The following is a 19,512-nucleotide window of genomic DNA, read 5'->3' on the forward strand; positions in this document are numbered from 1 at the left end:
CCAGGATGGAAAACCAGAAAGGTAAAAATGTTTAATTACTTAAGTAGAAAACCAGTGTAAGGAGCCAGGTGACACTAGTATATAAACCCTCCTGAATGGTAATCAGGGACAGGTGAGGCTCCTAATTGCTAACCAAGAACAGGTGAGGAAAATAGCGCTCAGAAGCCTAGGGGTGAAGTCACTGCAGAAAACAATAAGTATAACAAAAGGAACAGTGCAGGACAAGAAGAAACACTAAACCACATGGGGCCCAAAGTGCGGCCCGTGGGCCATTTGTGGCCTGTAGCTAATTATTTAACGGATCAAAGCCTATTCAAAAATACTATTACAAAAAAAAGTAGTATAAAAAAGTATACCGGTGAAATGCAACACGACAAAATTGCTTTGACTCTAACACAAAGCTGCAATGCAGCTTGTTTTTTCTTTAAAACTGTCATTGCTTAAAGGGGACCATTAATCACAATTTCTGAAGGGTTAAAACCAATAAAAAATCAGTTCCCAGTGGATTGTTTTATTTTTCTAAGTTTTTGTCAAAATTTTACCCATCTTGCAATATCCCGAAAAACGGCTTCAAAGTGCCTGATTTTAACCATCGTTATATCCACCCGTCCATTATCCTGGGACGTCACTGCGTGACCACACAGAAACAAATATGGTGGATAGCACAGAAAGGTATAGCAATATTAGCTCGGATTCAGACTCGGATTTCAGCGCCGTAAGCGATTCAACAGATTACGCATGTATTGAAACGGATGGTTGGAGTATGGAGGCATGTACCGAAAACGAAATTGAAGAAGAAACAGAAGCTTTTGAGCCATATCACGACAGACAGCGGCACGAGAGGAAGCGCGGACAAATTTGGCGATCGCCTTTCAACCAACGATTGGTATGTGTTTGTTTGGCATTAAATGTGGGTGGAGGGAAAGGCTGGATGCAAATATAGCTAAAAATGAAGCATAATGCAATATGTACATGCAGCTAGCCTAAATAGCATGTTAGCATCGATTAGCGTGCCGTGACCAAATATGTCTGATTAGCACTCACATCAACAAAACTCACCTTTGTGATTTCGTTGACTTTATCGTTGGAAATGCATCTGCTTTGAGTGTCGCAGGATATCCACACATTCTCGCCATCTCTGTCGTAGCATAGCTGTCGTCGGTAAAGTGTGCAGAACTAACGAGGGACTTTCGCATCTTTTGACCACTGGTGCAACGTGAAACCGTCTCTGTTCGTGTTGTTACACCCTCCGACAACACACCGACGAGGCATGATGTCTCCAAAGTACGGGAAAACAGTCGAAAAAACAGAAAATAACAGCTGATTTGACTTGGTGTGTGTAATGTGTTTGAGAAAATGGCGGGTCGCTTCACGATGTGACGTCATGGATGAAAGGTCATTGCTCCGACAGGTGAACAATTGAAAGGCGTTTAAATCGCCAAATTCACCCTTTTTGAGTTCGGAAATCGGTTAAAAAAACATATGGTCTTTTTTCTGCAACATCAAGGTATATATTGACGCTTACATAGGTCTGCTGATAATGTTCCCAATTAAAAAACAAGAATTATTCAATAACAATGTTATGAATTATTGAGCTATTTAAGGCTCCCATTACTTCACATCAAATGTTTTAAATGGAAATGTTAGGGGAAGAAAATAATTCCATGTCTTGTGTTTGTGACATAAAAAAACTGGGGTTTTCTTTGACATTCAGAAAGGTTTTAAACATAAAAAAAACCCTTTATAAGCACAGAAGATGATTATGAGATTTTTGCATTAAAACAATAATACGATTGTAGCTGAGATAGGCGCCAGCGCCCCCCGTGACCCCGAAAGGGAATAAGCGGTAGGAAATGGATGGATGGATGGATTTTTAACATTTTTATGACTGAGAACTCCTTCTTCACAAGTGTGGTGAAGAAGGAGCTGAGCCAGAAGGCAAAGCTCTCAATTTACTGGTCGATCTACGTTCTCATCCTCACCTATGGTCATGAACTCTGGGTCATGACCGAAAGGATAAGATCACGGGTACAAATGGCCGAAATGAGTTTCCTCCGCCGGGTGGTGGGGCTCTCCCTTAGAGATAGGGTGAGAAGCTCTGCCATCCGGGAGGAACTCAAAGTAAAGCCGCTGCTCCTTCACATCGAAAGGAGCCAGATGAGGTTGTTCGGGCATCTGGTCAGGATGCCACCCGAACGCCTCCCTGGTTTGGTGTTTAGGGCACGTCCAACCGGTAGGAGGCCACGGGGAAGACCCAGGACACGTTGGGAAGACTATGTCTCCCGGCTGGCATGGGAACGCTTCGGGATCCCCCGGGAAGAGCTAGACAAAGTGGCTGGGGAGAGGGAAGTCTGGGCTTCCCTGCTTAGGCTGTTGCCCCCGCAACCTGACCTCGGATAAGCGGAGGAAGATGGATGGATGACTGAGAACCTTCCGGGTCCATGGGACCAGACTTGAGGGGAGCACTGAAGTTATTAAAATCTATATACTGTATTGATATTAAAAAGAAAAATATCAATACCACGTGGTTAGATTTTTTTTAGTGTGCGGCCCTAAGTGGAAAATGTTGGACACTCCTGTACTAGTGTTGTCCCGTTGCACAATATATTCCCATATATTTCGGTAATTTGATACTTTTCTAAATAAAGGGGACCACAAAAAATTGCATGCATTATTGGCTTTATTTTCACAAAAAAATCTTACGGTACATTTGTATATTTCTCATTGCAATTTTGTCTTTAAATGAAATAGTGAACATACAAGACAACTTGTCTTTTATTAGTAAGTAAACAAGCAAAGGCTCCTAATTAGTCTGCTGATATATGCAGTAACATATTGTGTCATTTATCATTCTATTATTTTGTCAAAATTATTAAGGACAAGTGGTAGCAAATTAATTATTGATCTACTTGTTCATTTACTAGTAGTATCTGCTTACTTTCTCTTTTAACATATTCTATCTTAGTAGTATCTGCTTACTTTCTCTTTTAACATATTCTATCTACACTTCTGTTAAAATGTAATAATCACTTATTCTTCTGTTGTTTGGGTGCTTTACATTAGTTTTGGATGATACCACAAATTAACGTATCACCTGTACTTTTTAGAGGCGTTATAGTACCGAATATGATTCATTAGTATCACGATACTTTACCATTATCGGTATACCGTACAACCCTACCCTATACTAAACAAAACAACACAAAACCTGAAAACAGTCATGCAGACCACGACAACTGTTTGCAATTACAATTGATTAAACATCTTCCAATGTGTTCTTTTACACCAGGTTAAGATCTGGTTCCAGAACAGACGAATGAAGTGGAAGAGAAGTCGTAAATCGAAGGAGCAAGCAAGCCCATCATCTCCACTGACCGACAGTGAAAAACCTGACAGTGTCAAACTTCAGGTTGACTCTCATAGCTCCAGCTTGGAGGATGAATACGAGCTGGAGGGAGAGGAAGAAAATGAGGACACAAGTGTGATGCCATGTTCTCTTCTAAGGCTTGCCGGCGGAGCGGCAGGGAACTACAGTTCCTTTTTACAAAAGGAGCTGGAGGAGGAAAGAAATGGGGTTGTGCCTTAGTACATGTTTTATGGTTTACATTTCAGAAGACGATGCACAATGGAAACTGTAGTGCATAAACATATTATTTATTTCTACCAATTGCTGAGCACCCAAACAGGTACATGGGAAGTATTTACTTGTACATTATCAGCCAGGGAAACTTGTTTTACATCATGACCACTTAGATCAGGGGTCGGGAACCTTTTTGGCTGAGAGAGCCCTGAAAGCCAAATATTTTCAAATGCATTTCTGTGAGAGCCATATCATATTTTTTAACACTGAATAGAATAGAATAGAATAGAAATGAATAGAATAGACTTTATTGTCATTATATTTGCATATAACGAGATTAAAGACTCCAACTTAAGGTGAGGTTGTGGGAACAAATATGGGGTAAAATAAATAACACAAGAGGTAATAAAGGAAAAACTAACAATTGAAATAAACAGACTACTATCTATTAAAAATAACAAGTAATCCTGTACAATATAAAAAACACTATAGAAATACAAAATACTGTATAAAATACAGAACAAGACAAGAGTACCAAAGTAATAATACAAGTAAATGCGTGCACTTTTTAAGTAAGACCAACATTTTTAGAGTATAATAAGTCTCAAATTATTTTTTAATAACATTGATATTGCTTGAACAGGTGCGGTAGAAAACGGATGAGAATGTTTTATATTTTGAACGCTATTTTTAACATCGTGATTACCAGCGGAATTATTCATTACTTATTGTGTTAAGCAATGTCAGCTAAGGTTTATCTGAGAGCCAGTTGCGGTCATCAAAAGAGCCACATCTGGCTCTAGAGCCATAGGTTCCCTACCCCTGACTTAGATACTGCCTTTCAATGGTTGAACAACCTCCAAAATTACTAATTCATGACTTTAGACTCCAAAAATGTTTCCGACATGAAGGACTTTCATACGAACAATAAATATAAATAGATACTGTGTCTTTAAATGTATTTAAGTTGCGTATATAAAGCGAGACATAGCAACAGCACTTCACTTTTGCTTTTTTTGGCTGGTTTTGAAACTAATTACACATTCCTCCAAATTTATATATATATATATATATATATATATATATATATATATATATATATATATATATATATATATTTAAACTCTTAACAGACGTTTTCATAAATTGGTTTTAAGATGGACATGTTTGTCACATTGCTTTTTCTATCTTCAAATTGTATGAATTGAATGTGAATTGAATTGCATTAGAGGCTCACAAACTAGAAGTGTCAACATGCTTGGTGCGCTGAATTGAAAAAAAATGCATTGGTCGTCCCTCCCCACATTGCGCCTCAAATTTTTACCGAGGATGTCGTTGTGGTTTGTGCAGCCCTTTGAGACACTAGTGATTTAGGGCTATATAAATAATCATTGAATGATTGATTGATTTGTCTCAGCTTCAGGCAACATTGCATTGGATTGAATAAATGTAATAGTGACATTGTGGGCTGCGATGAGGTGGCGACTTGTCCATGGTGTAAACCGCCTTCTGCCCGATTGTAGCTGAGATTGGCACCAGCGCCCCCCGCGGTCCCAAAGGCAATAAGCGGTAGAAAATGGATGGATGGATGGTGACATTGTGGGTGTTATTTAATTTCTAGAGGGCTCTTATAATGTTACAAAAAGGTAATTGGAAGGTCTTAAACAGTTTCTTTTTAATGTCCTGGCTATTTATATATTGGATTAATTAATGAATAATTCCTACTTTGCGGAAATGTATTTTCCACGGTCAGGCCTGTTATATTATTAACAGCAATAAACAAAGGATTACTGTAATTACTTCTTCCCTGTATTTTGAAAATGTTATTTGGTGTGAGTTTGTCACAATAATTCAAGAGTCATATAATTTAATATATTTCACCTCAAAAATGTGATTTTAGTTGTTGCCATTTTTTCATTGAATAAAGTTGTGGTATGAGACAAATGATTGAGAATTGTTTTTATTTATAATTACAATTTTATTGTTTTATTTGTGTATTTTTAACCTGCTCTGTCGAGCCATACAAGCAAATATTGTTAAACAAGAGATGCCTGGATATGATGTACAGATTTGCTTTACAAAAGAGAAGTGTGGAATGATTATTATGTTCTTTTAATTGTGTCAAACTATTACATGTTTGGGGCTTCACGGTGGCAGAGAGGTTAGTGCGTCTGCCTCACAATACAAAGGTCCTGAGTAGTCTGGGGTTCAATCCCGGGCTCGGGATCTTTCTGTGTGGAGTTTGCATGTCCTCCCTGTGAATGCGTGGGTTCCCTCCGGGTACTCCGGCTTCCTCCCACTTCCAAAGACATGCACCTGGGGATAGGTTGATTGGCAACACTAAATTGGCCCTAGTGTGTGAATGTGAGTGTGAATGTTGTCTGTCTATCTGTGTTGGCCCTGCGATTAGACTTGTCCAGGGTGTACGCCGTCCTTCCCCTCGATTGTAGCTGAGATAGGCACCAGCGCACCCCGCGACACCAAAGGGAATAAGCGGTAGAAGATGGATGGATGGATTACATGTTTGGACATACTTAATGTTTGGCTCAACCGGACCGAGTCAAGAGGGAATAGAAAAAAGAAGAGAGGGGACAAGAAGAGAAAACGGACCTACCTCCACGGATGAAGTATTTATATATAGTATTCATAAACACATTTAAGAAGTAAACAGCAATAGTCCAGTAAATAATAAATGGGTTGTACTTGTATAGCGCTTTTCTACCTTCAAGGTACTCAAAGCGCTATGACACTACTTCCAGATTTACCCATTCACACACACATTCACACACTGAGGGAGGGAGCTGCCATGCAAGGCTCTAACCATCACCCATCAGGAGGAAGGGTGAAGTGTCTTGCTCAGGACACAACGGACGTGACGAGGTTGGTAATAGGTGGGGATTGAACCAGGAACACTCGGGTTGCGCACGGCCACTCTCCCAATAATAATTACTGTTATTATTATTGTTATTGTTATAACTATAGAATATATAGTTATAATTATTGCCATAAATAATATTCTGATCCAGTACGGTCAATAATGTCATTATTGTATGATAATTATAACAATAATCCATCCATCTATTTTCCTAATAATTTCAATGTAATTATAATTAATAATAATTGCATTTGTTGTAATTAGAGTTAATATAGCTATAATTAATATAGTTATCGACAATATAATCAATACAACCAATGTAATAGTAATACTATAATTTTAATAATTAATATATGGGGGGGGGGGGTGGGGGGGGTGCCCGCATATGCGGTCCTCTCCAAGCTTTCTCATAGTCATCATTGTCACTGTCACCGACGTCCCACTGGGGTGAGTTTTCCTTGCCCTTATGTGGGCTCTACCGAGGGTGTTGTTGTGGTTTGTGCAGCCCTTTGAGACACTAGTGATTTAGGGCTATATAAATAAACATTGACTGATGTATCGTATATATATATATATATATATATATATATATATATATATATATATATATATATATATATATATATTTATATATATATATATATATGTATATATAGATATATATGTATATATATATATATAATATATATATATGTATATATATATATATATATACATATATACATATGTACATATAATATTAATGATTAATGTATTTTTTGTTAATATATCGTTATATCAATAATTATACTGTACTATACTTACAATAATAATACAAGTAATATATATTATTGCTATAATTGTAGCACAATAAGGATTATTAGCAGCACTGTACTGTATGTTAATTGATTAAAAAAAACATTTTATGAAAGTTATTATTAAATCAAATGAATCAGTTTCAAATTACACTAATAAGGAGGAATAAAGGAGAGAAAATACAAAATATTAACACTTGGATAACAATGACAATGGTATTAATAAGAATTTTAAAAATATTTCTTACAGAGATTATTACGAACTTTTCTTTAGCAATAAATACATTACATGAAATGAGTAGAATACAAAAAACGAGAGAAAGAAAAAAAGCAGATCAATATATGAAGTGATATACTGATTATAATAATAGGTTTAACAATATATATTCAAACTTCAAATTACATGCAATAAAATAGTCCGCAAATTTAAATACATAATTTTAAAGCTCTTTGAAGTTTATTTGTGGGAGTGTAATTAGTTTATATACAATAAGAGCACTTACCAAGTTCTCTTTTTACGTGCCGGCTTCCGTCGTTGCTATGGCAACACAAAACACGTTGCCAAGGACTTGTTGCGCGCTGCAAATTCCCCTGCTTGGTTGCTCAACTTTTTAATAAAATAGCACAGATGGAATAAGAAGTTTCTGTCGGCCATTTTCTCAAAGGTGAGTTTGTTTGTCACAAGTAGCGACAAACTTAATGTTATTCGGAGCGACTAAAAAAAAATAAAACAATTGAGTATTAATTTAGAATAATTATCGTCGAGTACAAAGTATGCTGCGTCGGAGGGCCTTTGTGTGATTAACAAAAATCGAATTAATACCAACAAGAAGATTCTGGGTGTACGGCTCAAGAATGTGACGTTAGCTTGTGTGCTAGGTCGTTAGCCTGTTAGCACGAGCCATACCGCGGTTTGATTTTGATGACAAACGTCTTTAGGATGTGACGTCAGCCAATGTGACGTCAGCAAAACGGAATTGCTCCTGACGCCGATGACGTAATTTGAAAAAAATCCCTTAATTTTAAACACATGGATAAATGCGGTCACCACTTAGTGTTTGACGTCGAACATGCCATTCATGTAAATGTATGTTTTGTGATGTTGCGTGTCAAGTATTGATCTTTAAATTCTCAACAAAAAAGAATAAATAAAATGCAGGAAAATAATATTAAGCCTGCGTCATGTTGGTAAATACACGATCACAATAATAACTTCACGTTGCCTTTCTTTCCCCAGCCATGATAGCGGAGTCGAGGGTTCCAAAGCCAATTGGATCAGACACACAATGGAAGTCGTCAATCACTTTGAACAATGTCAAAGTAAGCCTCTTTTAAAGTTTCTTTTTTTAATGACTTCAATGAGTTCAATGGTGCTTTGTTATAGAAATCCGTCCATAAACAATATAATGGAGAAAATGATTAGGTTAAACCACTCTATATTCTTCAGGTATGTATGCCCCATGATTAGTGCTGTCAAATGATATTTTTTAAATCAGAATAATCAAGCTTTATGATTTGGATTAATTGTTTAAATCAACTTTAAAAAAATGATTTAGATACAAATGCTATTTTATTGTTAGAATGTCATCCAGGAACATGGTGCTATTGGACAAGTTGCCACTTCATCGAAGGGTCAACACAGATGTACAGACATAGACTCACACTCACATTCACACAAGGCTATCTATAAAAAAAAAAATATATATATATATATTTATATATATATATATATATATATATATATATATATATATATATATGCATATAAATGTATATATGTGTATATATGTATGTATATATATTATATATATTTATATGTGTGTGTGTGTATATATATATATATATATATATATATATATATATATATATATATATATATATTTATATATATTTATGTGTGTGTATCTGTGTATTAATGGAAATCAAAATAGTTTTTATTGCCATTGTTTAAGATCGGGTTTACTAACTAGGAATTTTTCTTGGTGCAATGGTAACTGATAAATGTATATACATATTATACACACATATGTACATGCAAATGTGTATATGTATATATAAATAAACACACACACATATATATATATATATATATATATATATATGTATATATATATATATATATATATACATGTATACACAGATATATAATGTATATATACACATGTGTGTATATATATTTAATGTATGTGTATATATGTACACATATGTTTATAAATGTTTGTATATATGTATATATTTATACATGTTTGTTTATATATATGTATACATTTATATATGGTTTTATATATATGAATATGCATATATATATGTATACATATGTATATACACATATATATATATATATGTATATATATTTTTTTATATATATATATATATATATATATATATATATATATATATATATATATATATATATATATATATATATATATATATATATATATATATATATATTTCTTTACATGTGTATGTAAACTTTTGACCACGACTGTATATATGTATATGTGTGTGTGTGTAGGTAGATACAGAAAGGATTCAGACCCTAATATTTGTCTTTAGCCATTTGCTAAAGTCAAAAAAGTTCATTTTATTTCTCACTAATGTACACTCGGCACCCTATCTTGACAGAAAAAAACAGAAATGTTGAATTTTTTTGCAAATGTATTATAAATAAAAAAATCACATCACACTTTGCTCAATACTTTGTTGATTCAGAAAGGGTGCTTCAATTAAACAGTCACCGTGATATAATTCCATGTTTCTGAATCGCTTCGGTAGGTAGCCTACATCATTGATCTTATATTTTTTTTGAGTGTATGTTTTTTTTTTGTATTTTGCCTTCCTCCCACATCAAAACGTGGTTAAAAAGGTGAATTTTGACATTTTAATTGTCCATAGGTGTGAATATGAGTGTGTGTTAGCTATGTGTGCCCTATGATTGACTACCAAGGACTAGACCGCCTATCGACCAAAGTCAGTTGGGATAGGCTCCAGCTCATATGTCATCCTATTGAAAAGAAGTGGTAAAGAAAATGGATGTATTTTTTCGTGTATTACCTTCTTTGACAGCATTCACGTAGCGAACAGAAGCACCAGCGGCATGCATTCAGTTATGGAAGCAACTTCTTGGGACTGGAAACAAAGACAGAACTGGTCTGGGAGGACTGGAATGAGGGGAGAGAATTCACCAAGTTTCTAGTGTTAAAGAATATTGGCCTCAAGATTCAAAAGCTTCAGTTGAGGTGAGTTTTGACCTCAAGGGCAACACACAGCTGTAGGATTGTTGTGTGATATAGACAATATAAATCATGATCTGATGATAGTGCTTTTAATACTATCGTTTTTTTAGTGGTAGGTAATGCATGATGATTTCACATTCTAGCTATGTCCCGCGAGTTTGACAGCGACAAGCAAACAGATGGGTCATTAACGATTTAAAAATTATACTATTAGTTTTTAAATGTCTTAATGACCTTGCACCTTCTTATCTATCTTACTTGCTTTTAACGTATCAACTCTCGCAGATCCTGAGGTCCTCAGGCACTGGCCTTTTATCTTTACCAAATACCAGAACAAAAACCCACGGTGAGGCTGCATTTAGCCACTATGGCCTTCACCTGTGGAACAGCCGTCCAGAGAGTTTAAGGACTGCAGAAAGCATTGACATTTAAAAAAAAAAGGCTAAAGACACACCTTTTTAATCGGACTTTTTACTGATCATGTTTTTTATTATTTTATTGTGTTGTTTTCTATCCAATAATATTCTTATTATTATTTTCTCAAGGGTATGTTTTTATTAACTTATTAATGTAATATTACATTATTTAAATTAAACCTTTTTACATATTTTTTTTCATGTGTTTTACTTTATTATTTAAAATTCCATTAATTTTAGTTATTCTCCAGTAAGAATGCCTCAAATGCGGGGTTTTTCTTCAAATACTGAGTTTTGTTTTTGCTATGATATTGTCAATACTGCTGTGTGTGTGTGTGTGTGTGTGTGTGTGTGTGTGTGTGTGTGTGTGTGTGTGTGTTTGTGTGCGTGTATATATTTTCTTCTATTATACTATTATTTTTGTATTGTTTTGTTTTCTACAGCACTTTGTGTTTGCCACTTGCCTGTGTATGAAAAGTGCTATATATGTAGTTTGATTTAATCAGATTTAATGCACTGTAGTTTTCTTGCAAGCGGCTAAAATCCCTCCAAAATGTGAGTCTAAGTTTATTACAAATAACATTATCATGCTAGAGCTCTTGAATGCAAACAACAGTGGGCAGATTGATACACATATCGATAGAAGTTTTACCGTGTATATTATCAGTACAAGGTCGATTCTATAGTGGTTAGATCAATATTTTTTAAGATCCAAAACTATTTGGCTTTTTTTTTTATTTTTTACAAACTCAGGAAATAATTCCCTAGACACATGAGGAATGTAAGGGCAAAAACCAAATCAGAGCCAATAGTAATAAATAGTTTAAATATTTAATCAATATTGTTAAACCGCCATCCTGTGTTGTTGTCTGATTATAATTGGAGTCAAAATTTGAATCATACAAATATGTTGAACATTGGAAGTATCAGTATCAATATTGGTATGACCAATACTGGCCCTGTAACTACTTTGTATTGGATCGATACCTAAATGTGTAGTATCGTCTAAAACTAATAGTAAGTAAAAAAACAACAGAAGAATAGTTGCTTAGTATATTTTATCATAAGTGTAGCTACAACCATGATGCAGTAGAAAATAACCAAATATTAACAGTAAGTTGGCAAGTTGATTAATAATAGTTTTGACAAAACTATATTAGGAGCCTTTTTAATTTAAAAATCAAGGATTCAAGGAACCAGCATACATGAGACCCATGCAATGGCATTAAATCTAATGCCTGAGGTCCCAGATTGTGTCTTATGAGTACCACAAGAACATAATAATGTAAATGTAATAATAATAATAAAAATATTAAATAAATTGGGATCCTGTAGTGCAAATAAAATGTAAACACAATGGCCGCAAAACAAACCAAATGAAAGCCCAGTTCAGCTCAGTTTGTACACATGAGCAAGTTAAGTGTTCCTTGTACATTGAGGGTGTGGATGTGATGGGGGGGAGGTGATTTGGGGTTGGTATCCATTGTGTAGTATTATGAATCCCCATTGCAACAACAAACAGCCGGAACAAACAATTACATTCATAAAAACATGAATGCACATTTTTAGGGAGTGTTTACCGAAAAAACAAAAATTGTGTAAGTAACATTTTCACCAAGCTATACATCCACATAGGTTAACTTTGTTTGCTCCCTGTTAGACCTCCGGTGTCCAAATTCTTCACCATCTCTGTCTCACGGATCATTGCCATCAGCCCAGGAACTTCATTCTCCATACCAGTCACATTTACACCATTCGAAAGGGTAATACTTTGATCAAAACATTGTTAGTCATACTTAAGTGTAAAATGATCTATTGCTCATGTTTGATGTGGTTTCTGCAATGTTATTTTGTGTTGGCAGTGTAACTATGAAGACAGTATTGAGTTCCAGAGTAAAAGTGGCAGCTTCCAAGTGTTCCTTCAGGCTATTGCTCCCTGTCCTGCCTTGGAAGTTCCAGACACTGTACTCCTTCCACTTTGTGCTGTTCATCAGTCTGCTTCTGCTGTCTTTCTCTTAAAAAATATGAGGTACATGGAAGTGTAAGACGGATTGTGAAATCTAAAAAAAGAGTAGGATAATAGAAAATAGAGCAAGAAAAGACACTCTCTGTAGTGTATATTAAACATGTATTTTGTCTTCAACTTTTTCTGGAAATTATCCACCTATATCATTCCTCACACAGCAAACTCCGTACATACTTCAAGTGGGAGTGTTCAGAACCTTTCCAAGTGAGTCCAGTCCAAGGTGTGCTGCAACCCAGCCAGGTGCATCACATTACCGTCTTGTTCCAACCCCAGTCGGCACTCTTGTTTCATAAACATGCCTATTGCAACTTTGGAGAAGAAGGAGGCGAGACAAACAGCTGCTGCACAGTGCTTCTTCAGGGAGTTGGTACTGTAATCCCCAAAAAATACAACCTTATATCAACCAGCAAAATCATTGACTTTTTATCTTGTGTCTGCTTTTCCTGAAAGCCAAGTACCCATGTCTTTACCTGAGAAGCCCAAACCCCGAGAGTAAAAATGATCCTAGTTGTTCAGAGCTTAACTTTGGATCCGTCCCAATTGGAAAAAGTGTACAAAAGGGGTTTGACATATATAATCCCTCACATGTGAGTAGCGCACTACCATATTCACATTTATTCACCCAAACTCACTCTCCATGGTTTCTTAATCTTTCTTTGTCCGCTTTCTTCTAGGTAACAGCATTTTTCTCTTTGACACGTCTTTCTGGAGGCCTGCCTTTGTTAGGGTCTGAGTTCATCTGTGACATCAACAGCGGTAATGTTGCCCCAGGTGAAACCGTGTCAGCTAAAGTCACCTTTGTACCTACTGTTGCTGATTCTGTCTCTGTTGAGTATTTGACAATAGAGTGCAAAGGGGCGCTCAACCAAACAGTGCTTAAGCTCACTGGAGACAGTGCAGGTAGGACTTCACAAATGTAATAAATACAATCATCTTGTGACATCTTATAAATACAAACTCTGTGAACATTTCAGGTCCTAAATTGTCATTGTCTTCATCTGTGGTTGACTTTGGCTGTATTAAGGAAGGCGATACATGCTCACAGACAATTGAGATGGTTAATTCATCATCTGCTGAGGCAACATATCAATGGGATCTTGACTGCACTGGGCACAGTGTGTTCAGCATTCAACCACAGTGTGGTATCGTTAAACAACAGAGCAGTGTAAAGCTGCATATATCCTACCTCCCCACTATGCCTATTGCATATCACAGAAGTGTATCTTGTTTAATACTTCAGGCGGTAAGGATTTTGATACAAACCATTTTATCTGTTAGGTCTTTTGACATGTTAAATAATATCTGTCTTTTGTAGGAACCTTTGTTCCTTGACCTGATTGGAACCTGTTACTCAGATGTCCAGGAACCAGCTGTTTTGACACAAGAACATTTGTCAGAGATCAAAAAGGAACCGTCTGAAATCATTAGTGCTTTGCTGCGAAGCTATAGCACGCAATCGGACACACAGGCACTCTGCTTTCCTGTGGATGAGGTAAAAGTACTTGGTTACAAGCCCAACACCATTAGAATTGTTACAGTGCACAAACTCCACTCTTGTAACATATATAAGGCAGTGTTTCCCTCAGGTCTGCTATCTATACGTGGAGTTGAGTTGCCGATTGGGGCGATTCCATCGTAAAATTTGAATAATTGGCCATGACACATGTGCGTGTGATTTGTATGGAGACAAAAAGTGATAAAACACATCAATAAACAAATTAATATATTTAGAAATACTGCTTCTTTTTGTGTTGTTTCATGTATCAAGCAAGATGAAATTGTGTGAAGGGATGGGGGCCCAGAGCAGCACAAGGCTTCATGTTGAGAAGAGAAATATGTGTTTTCAAATATTTTTTAATGATACAAAGTCTCCAAAAGTGTACAATAACACCAGAAAGTTCACTGGATTTGTATGCATATGTATATATATTTTTTTTGAAAAACTGAATTTTGAGTCTGAAGACTTGCTAAATATAATAACAACGTTGTCATTAAATTCCTTGGCCGACCAGGGGCCTCGTTTAAAAACTGTATGGATTCCATTCCGAAACATTGTATACTCACACACTTTAATATCTACATATGCAAAAAAAAAAATCTGATCCATAAAACCATGCTGTGCAAGTTTGTATGTTGTCTTCTCATTATTAATCCCCCATGTATTGAGTTGTGTGGACAAGTTCTCCACCAATACCAATATACAAGATACCCAGAATTAGAGGATTAAAACACCGTTGGGCATCACTGATCCGAGGGTCTGAATAACTTGCATGGTTGAGTAAGTGTGTAGGAATACACACTCTTCCACAAATATTTTTTAATTATACAAAGTCTCCAAAAGTGTACAATAACACCAGAATGGTCACTGGATTTGTATGCATATATATATTTTTTTTTGGGGGGGGGAAACTGAATTTTGAGTCTGAATACTTGCTAAATATAATAACAACGTTGTCAATACATCCCTTGGCCGATCAGGGGCCTCGTTTAAAAACTGTATGAATTCCATTCTGAAACATTGTACACTCACACACTTTAATATCTACATATGCTAAAAAAATAAATAATCTGATCCATAAAACCATGCTGTGCACATTTGTATGTTGTCTTCTCATTATTAATCCCCTATGTAGTGAGTTGTGTGGACAAGCTCTCCACCAATACCAATATACAAGATACCCAGAATTAGAGGATTAGAACACTGTTGGGCATCACTGATCCGAGGGTCTGAATAACTTGCATGGTTGAGTAAGTGTGTTGGAATACACACTCTTTTCCACATACAATTTTCTATAAATAACAACATTTGCGATGAAAGATGCATGTGTACGCACATTTCACCATTCATGAATGTGGCCCCAGATGCATATCCTGAATTAAACCTGAATTATGAGCAAGCACAAAATGTAGCGCAAAATCTATTTCTGTTGGGCCGCAACAAGTAAATTAATGTATGGAAAACACTGTCCAGTTTAGTATATTTCCTAAAGTACCGGCATTTTTTAACACTCATGTAAAGGTTAAGGTTTGTAGATGTAATCATCCAAGATACAATCTGATCTGATTTACCCTTTAATGTTACATGAATTTCCCAGCATTTTAGTCATCCAGTTGTTTTACTGTGATTGTGCGGACTGAAAGCAGTGATAGATGATCCAAAGATTCTTGGTCATTCATTGATAGTCAATACCTGGGGAATTTATAGACAGATAACAGTTCACATTTACATCTACGTGAACTGAGTATGAATCTTTGTATGCAAGTAAGCCATCTGAACTACTACTTCATCAGTGACCATTTGAAATAACTATGTGCAGCACATGAGTCAATGGAACGCGCTAACAAGAAATTATGATTTTGATAGTGCTCATTCACTGTTTTTTTTTCTTTGGTGTCTTCTAGCGATCAAGCCGACAACTAGATTGCTCGAGTGTGACGTTCAGCACTCCTAGGGAAGACAATGACAGACACTGCTCCACCTGGGAGGTGGATTCACTTCCGACCGCTTTATCTTCACCACCAACACAAGTATCTGTGGTCCCCAGTGAGCTGCTGTTTCATCACAACAGTTCTTCCGGCTTGTCTTCTTCGTTTACGCTCTCTAAGGCTGTCACCATCACCAACAACACCTCTGTGAAAATCACGTAAAATGGCTTACCTGTTATTTATTAGATAACCCAACTTTAATCCTGACTACCTTAAACCCCAAGGCTAACACCCAACCCTGTTGTCCCCCTAACCCATAATTTTTTAACCCAAATCCCGGATTAATAAACACAGTACAGGAATGCACCACTTGCTTTCTCTCGAGAATAAATTTACCCTAGTAGTTTTAATGTATATTTGCTTTTGTTCCAGCCTGGTGTGGACCAATGCCCGAAACTCTCCATTCTCCATCTCTCCAATAAAAACTGACCTGTCCCCACTAAAGTCCACGTCATTCCGAGTGTCATATAATCCGAAAGAGCCAAATACATTACATGGAGCTCAACTTGAATGCTTGGCTGTTAAAGTAGTAAGAATTTATTTCAATATTTTCTACCAGGGATTCATTTTCAGATAGTAGGGGTGTAACGGTACACAAAAATTTCGGTTCGGTACGTACATCGTTTTAGAGGTCATGGTTCGGTTCGTTTTCGGTACACTAAGAAAACAAAAAATATAAATTTTTTGGTTATTTATTTACCAAATTTGTAAACAATGGCATAACATACATATACACACAGGGTCCATTGCCAAGGTTAATGTGGTCAACGTGTAAAATAAAAAGTAAATAAGATACGGCTCAGAATGGTTTCTTAACAAAACCTTTCTACATATAAAGTACTTTTTTTGATTGATTGAGACTTTTATTAGTAGATTGCACAGTACAGTACATATTCCGTACAATTGACCACTAGTGAGCATCCTGGATGATGCCAGTCACCCTCTGCATAGTGTTATCAGTAGCCAGAGGAACCTGTTCAGTGCTAGACTGCTTCATCCTAAGTGCAGGACTAATAGACTCAAAAACTCCTCTGTCCCACACGCCATTAGACTGTACAACTCCTCTCTGGGGCGGGGGGTACTAGGATGACAGGGGATACAAAACAATAACAGCGCAATACGTTTTCATAACAGGGTCACTATTGCCTACTTTGTCTTGTTATATTCTTATTTTACCGTTATATTTTTAATTCCCATTTTTGTTTTTTATTTTTTATTCTTATTGTAATATTTCTCTATTTTGGTTCCATTTAAACCCCCATTATTTACTTTTTACTTTATTTTATTTTATTTTATTTTATTTTTTTAATTGATCTCAACCCTGTACACTGCTGCTGGAATTTTAATTTTCCTGAAGGAACTTTCCTGAAGGAATCAATAAAGTACTATCTATCTATCTATCTATCTATCTATCTATCTATCTATCTATCTATCTATCTATCTAAATGCAAACACCCCAATAAGTTTTTCAACTTGTTTAAGTCGGGGTCCACGTTCATCAACCCCACCACCACCACCCTCCCCCCTCCCATTCTGGCTAACTTGGCAGTAGGAGGATATACGGGCTTATTGTTCTTCCACCATAGAAGTGGATCAAAATCTAGTTTTTAACGCAATATAGCAACCCCCTGCGACTCCGAATGGGACAAGCGGTAGAAAATGGAAGGAGGGATGGTTTTAATTTTGCTGCTATAAAAACATTTGTTATTGCTTTAGCCCTGCCTGACTCGCCAAGGTGGTGACGCTTCAAAGGAGTTAGCATGTTTGATGTGTTGGCAGAAGCGTACCCTACTGCTGCTGAACAATGTCGGCAAACCTCCGTCCTCATTGTTGTACCGCAGCGTGCAGCCAAAGTGTTCCCAAAGGGAAGATGTTAAAGAGGCGGGAGGGTCTTCCAGGTCTGGCCTTTGCATGTTGTCCTAGCCCGGTCGCTGCTAGCCTGCTGCGGGTTGTGACTCGCTCTGCATTGTTTACACAACGTGCGGTGCGCTACCTAATATGTCCATGTGGAAACTCGTTTGGTACACCTCCGAACTGAACCGAAACCCACGTACCGAAACGGTTCAATACATATACACGTACTGTTACACCCCTAGTGGATAGTCAATGTACTGTATACTACACTGAAATACATTCTATACATGTTTTGTTTCTAAAGTTATGTTGTGTAGGCTACTGTACACTATAGTTTCCTCTTTTTTCGGGTAATGTTCACTCTCATTTTCGTATCTAGATGCAGCAGACCACGTCTGACGAGGATGAGGCACCTATATGTCCACCCTGGTGTGTCATTGTCAGAGTGATTGGCCATTCCTTTGAACTCGGCAAAGAGCACTTTTACCCATGCTGCTCTCTTGAGCCAAATCAATTGGTGAGTTAGACAAAAAAACACAGCAACGTTGTTTCATGTAGGCCCTATATTGAAAAACGAAAGAAGCAGTTTGTATTTTGAGTTGTAAGTGCATGAGGATAAACTCTTGTTGTTGACTACAGTGTTTTGTTCATATGTTCTAGCTGTTTTCAGGGCTGAGTGTTCAATCCTATCAGACAGTGCTTCTCCGCAATTATGGAGACCAGCCCCTCACCTTCTGTCGAAACCTAAATGACAGCTCAGAGCAGGAGGCATCAGTGTTACTAGTGCCAAGATGCGGCTTAGTCCAACCCGGGACTCATCAAATTCTCACTGTCATAACAACTCCCAAAGAAGACACCCCTTTAGAGGGAATTAAATTGCGACTACAGTTTAATGCAACCCAACACACAAAGGTACACAACACAAGAGCCCTTCATGCAGTAAATATTCACTCCCTTTAGTTTGCACCTGTGTACACTTCTCTCTGTGCTCTTTAGGAGATAACTGTTTTCAGCGTGTTGGAAAAGATTGGCATGTCCCTGGAAGGTGGAGGAACTTTGTATTTCCAAGATACATCTGTAGGCTCACATGCTGAACGGACACACCTCATCAGGAACATCTGTCGCATGCCGCTATGGTTTGTTTTGGCGGTGTAATAATATTCTATAAATTAAAAGTAACATTTGTCAGTGCATTAGTCTTTCACCTCTTACTAAAACTAGTGGTTTTATGTCATGTTCTTC

General features: G+C 36.6%; 2 protein-coding genes across 2 annotated transcripts in view; both read left to right on the top strand.

Moving 5' to 3' along the window:
* The window catches only part of LOC133564908 (homeobox protein Hox-C4a-like), a 9,054-nt gene extending 4,399 nt beyond the window's left edge, over positions 1 to 4,655 (top strand). The window contains exon 3 of the mRNA XM_061919441.1: positions 3,290 to 4,655. Coding sequence (XP_061775425.1) covers positions 3,290 to 3,586 — 297 coding nt within the window. The 3' untranslated portion in view covers positions 3,587 to 4,655. The remainder of the gene's footprint in view (positions 1 to 3,289) is intronic.
* Positions 4,656 to 7,780: 3,125 nt separating this feature from the next.
* cfap65 (cilia and flagella associated protein 65) overlaps positions 7,781 to 19,512 on the top strand; it is a 35,865-nt gene continuing 24,133 nt past the window's right edge. The window contains exons 1-15 of the mRNA XM_061919413.1: positions 7,781 to 7,914; positions 8,487 to 8,569; positions 10,319 to 10,491; positions 12,565 to 12,667; positions 12,767 to 12,933; positions 13,089 to 13,297; positions 13,381 to 13,517; positions 13,605 to 13,830; positions 13,905 to 14,173; positions 14,246 to 14,422; positions 16,333 to 16,574; positions 16,789 to 16,945; positions 18,650 to 18,787; positions 18,931 to 19,182; positions 19,267 to 19,406. Of these exons, the coding sequence (XP_061775397.1) occupies positions 8,489 to 8,569; positions 10,319 to 10,491; positions 12,565 to 12,667; positions 12,767 to 12,933; positions 13,089 to 13,297; positions 13,381 to 13,517; positions 13,605 to 13,830; positions 13,905 to 14,173; positions 14,246 to 14,422; positions 16,333 to 16,574; positions 16,789 to 16,945; positions 18,650 to 18,787; positions 18,931 to 19,182; positions 19,267 to 19,406 (2,471 nt within the window). The 5' untranslated portion in view covers positions 7,781 to 7,914; positions 8,487 to 8,488. The remainder of the gene's footprint in view (positions 7,915 to 8,486; positions 8,570 to 10,318; positions 10,492 to 12,564; positions 12,668 to 12,766; positions 12,934 to 13,088; positions 13,298 to 13,380; positions 13,518 to 13,604; positions 13,831 to 13,904; positions 14,174 to 14,245; positions 14,423 to 16,332; positions 16,575 to 16,788; positions 16,946 to 18,649; positions 18,788 to 18,930; positions 19,183 to 19,266; positions 19,407 to 19,512) is intronic.

Source organism: Nerophis ophidion, linkage group LG13 (genome assembly GCF_033978795.1).
Source record: "Nerophis ophidion isolate RoL-2023_Sa linkage group LG13, RoL_Noph_v1.0, whole genome shotgun sequence".
NCBI classification, from domain to species: domain Eukaryota; kingdom Metazoa; phylum Chordata; class Actinopteri; order Syngnathiformes; family Syngnathidae; genus Nerophis; species Nerophis ophidion.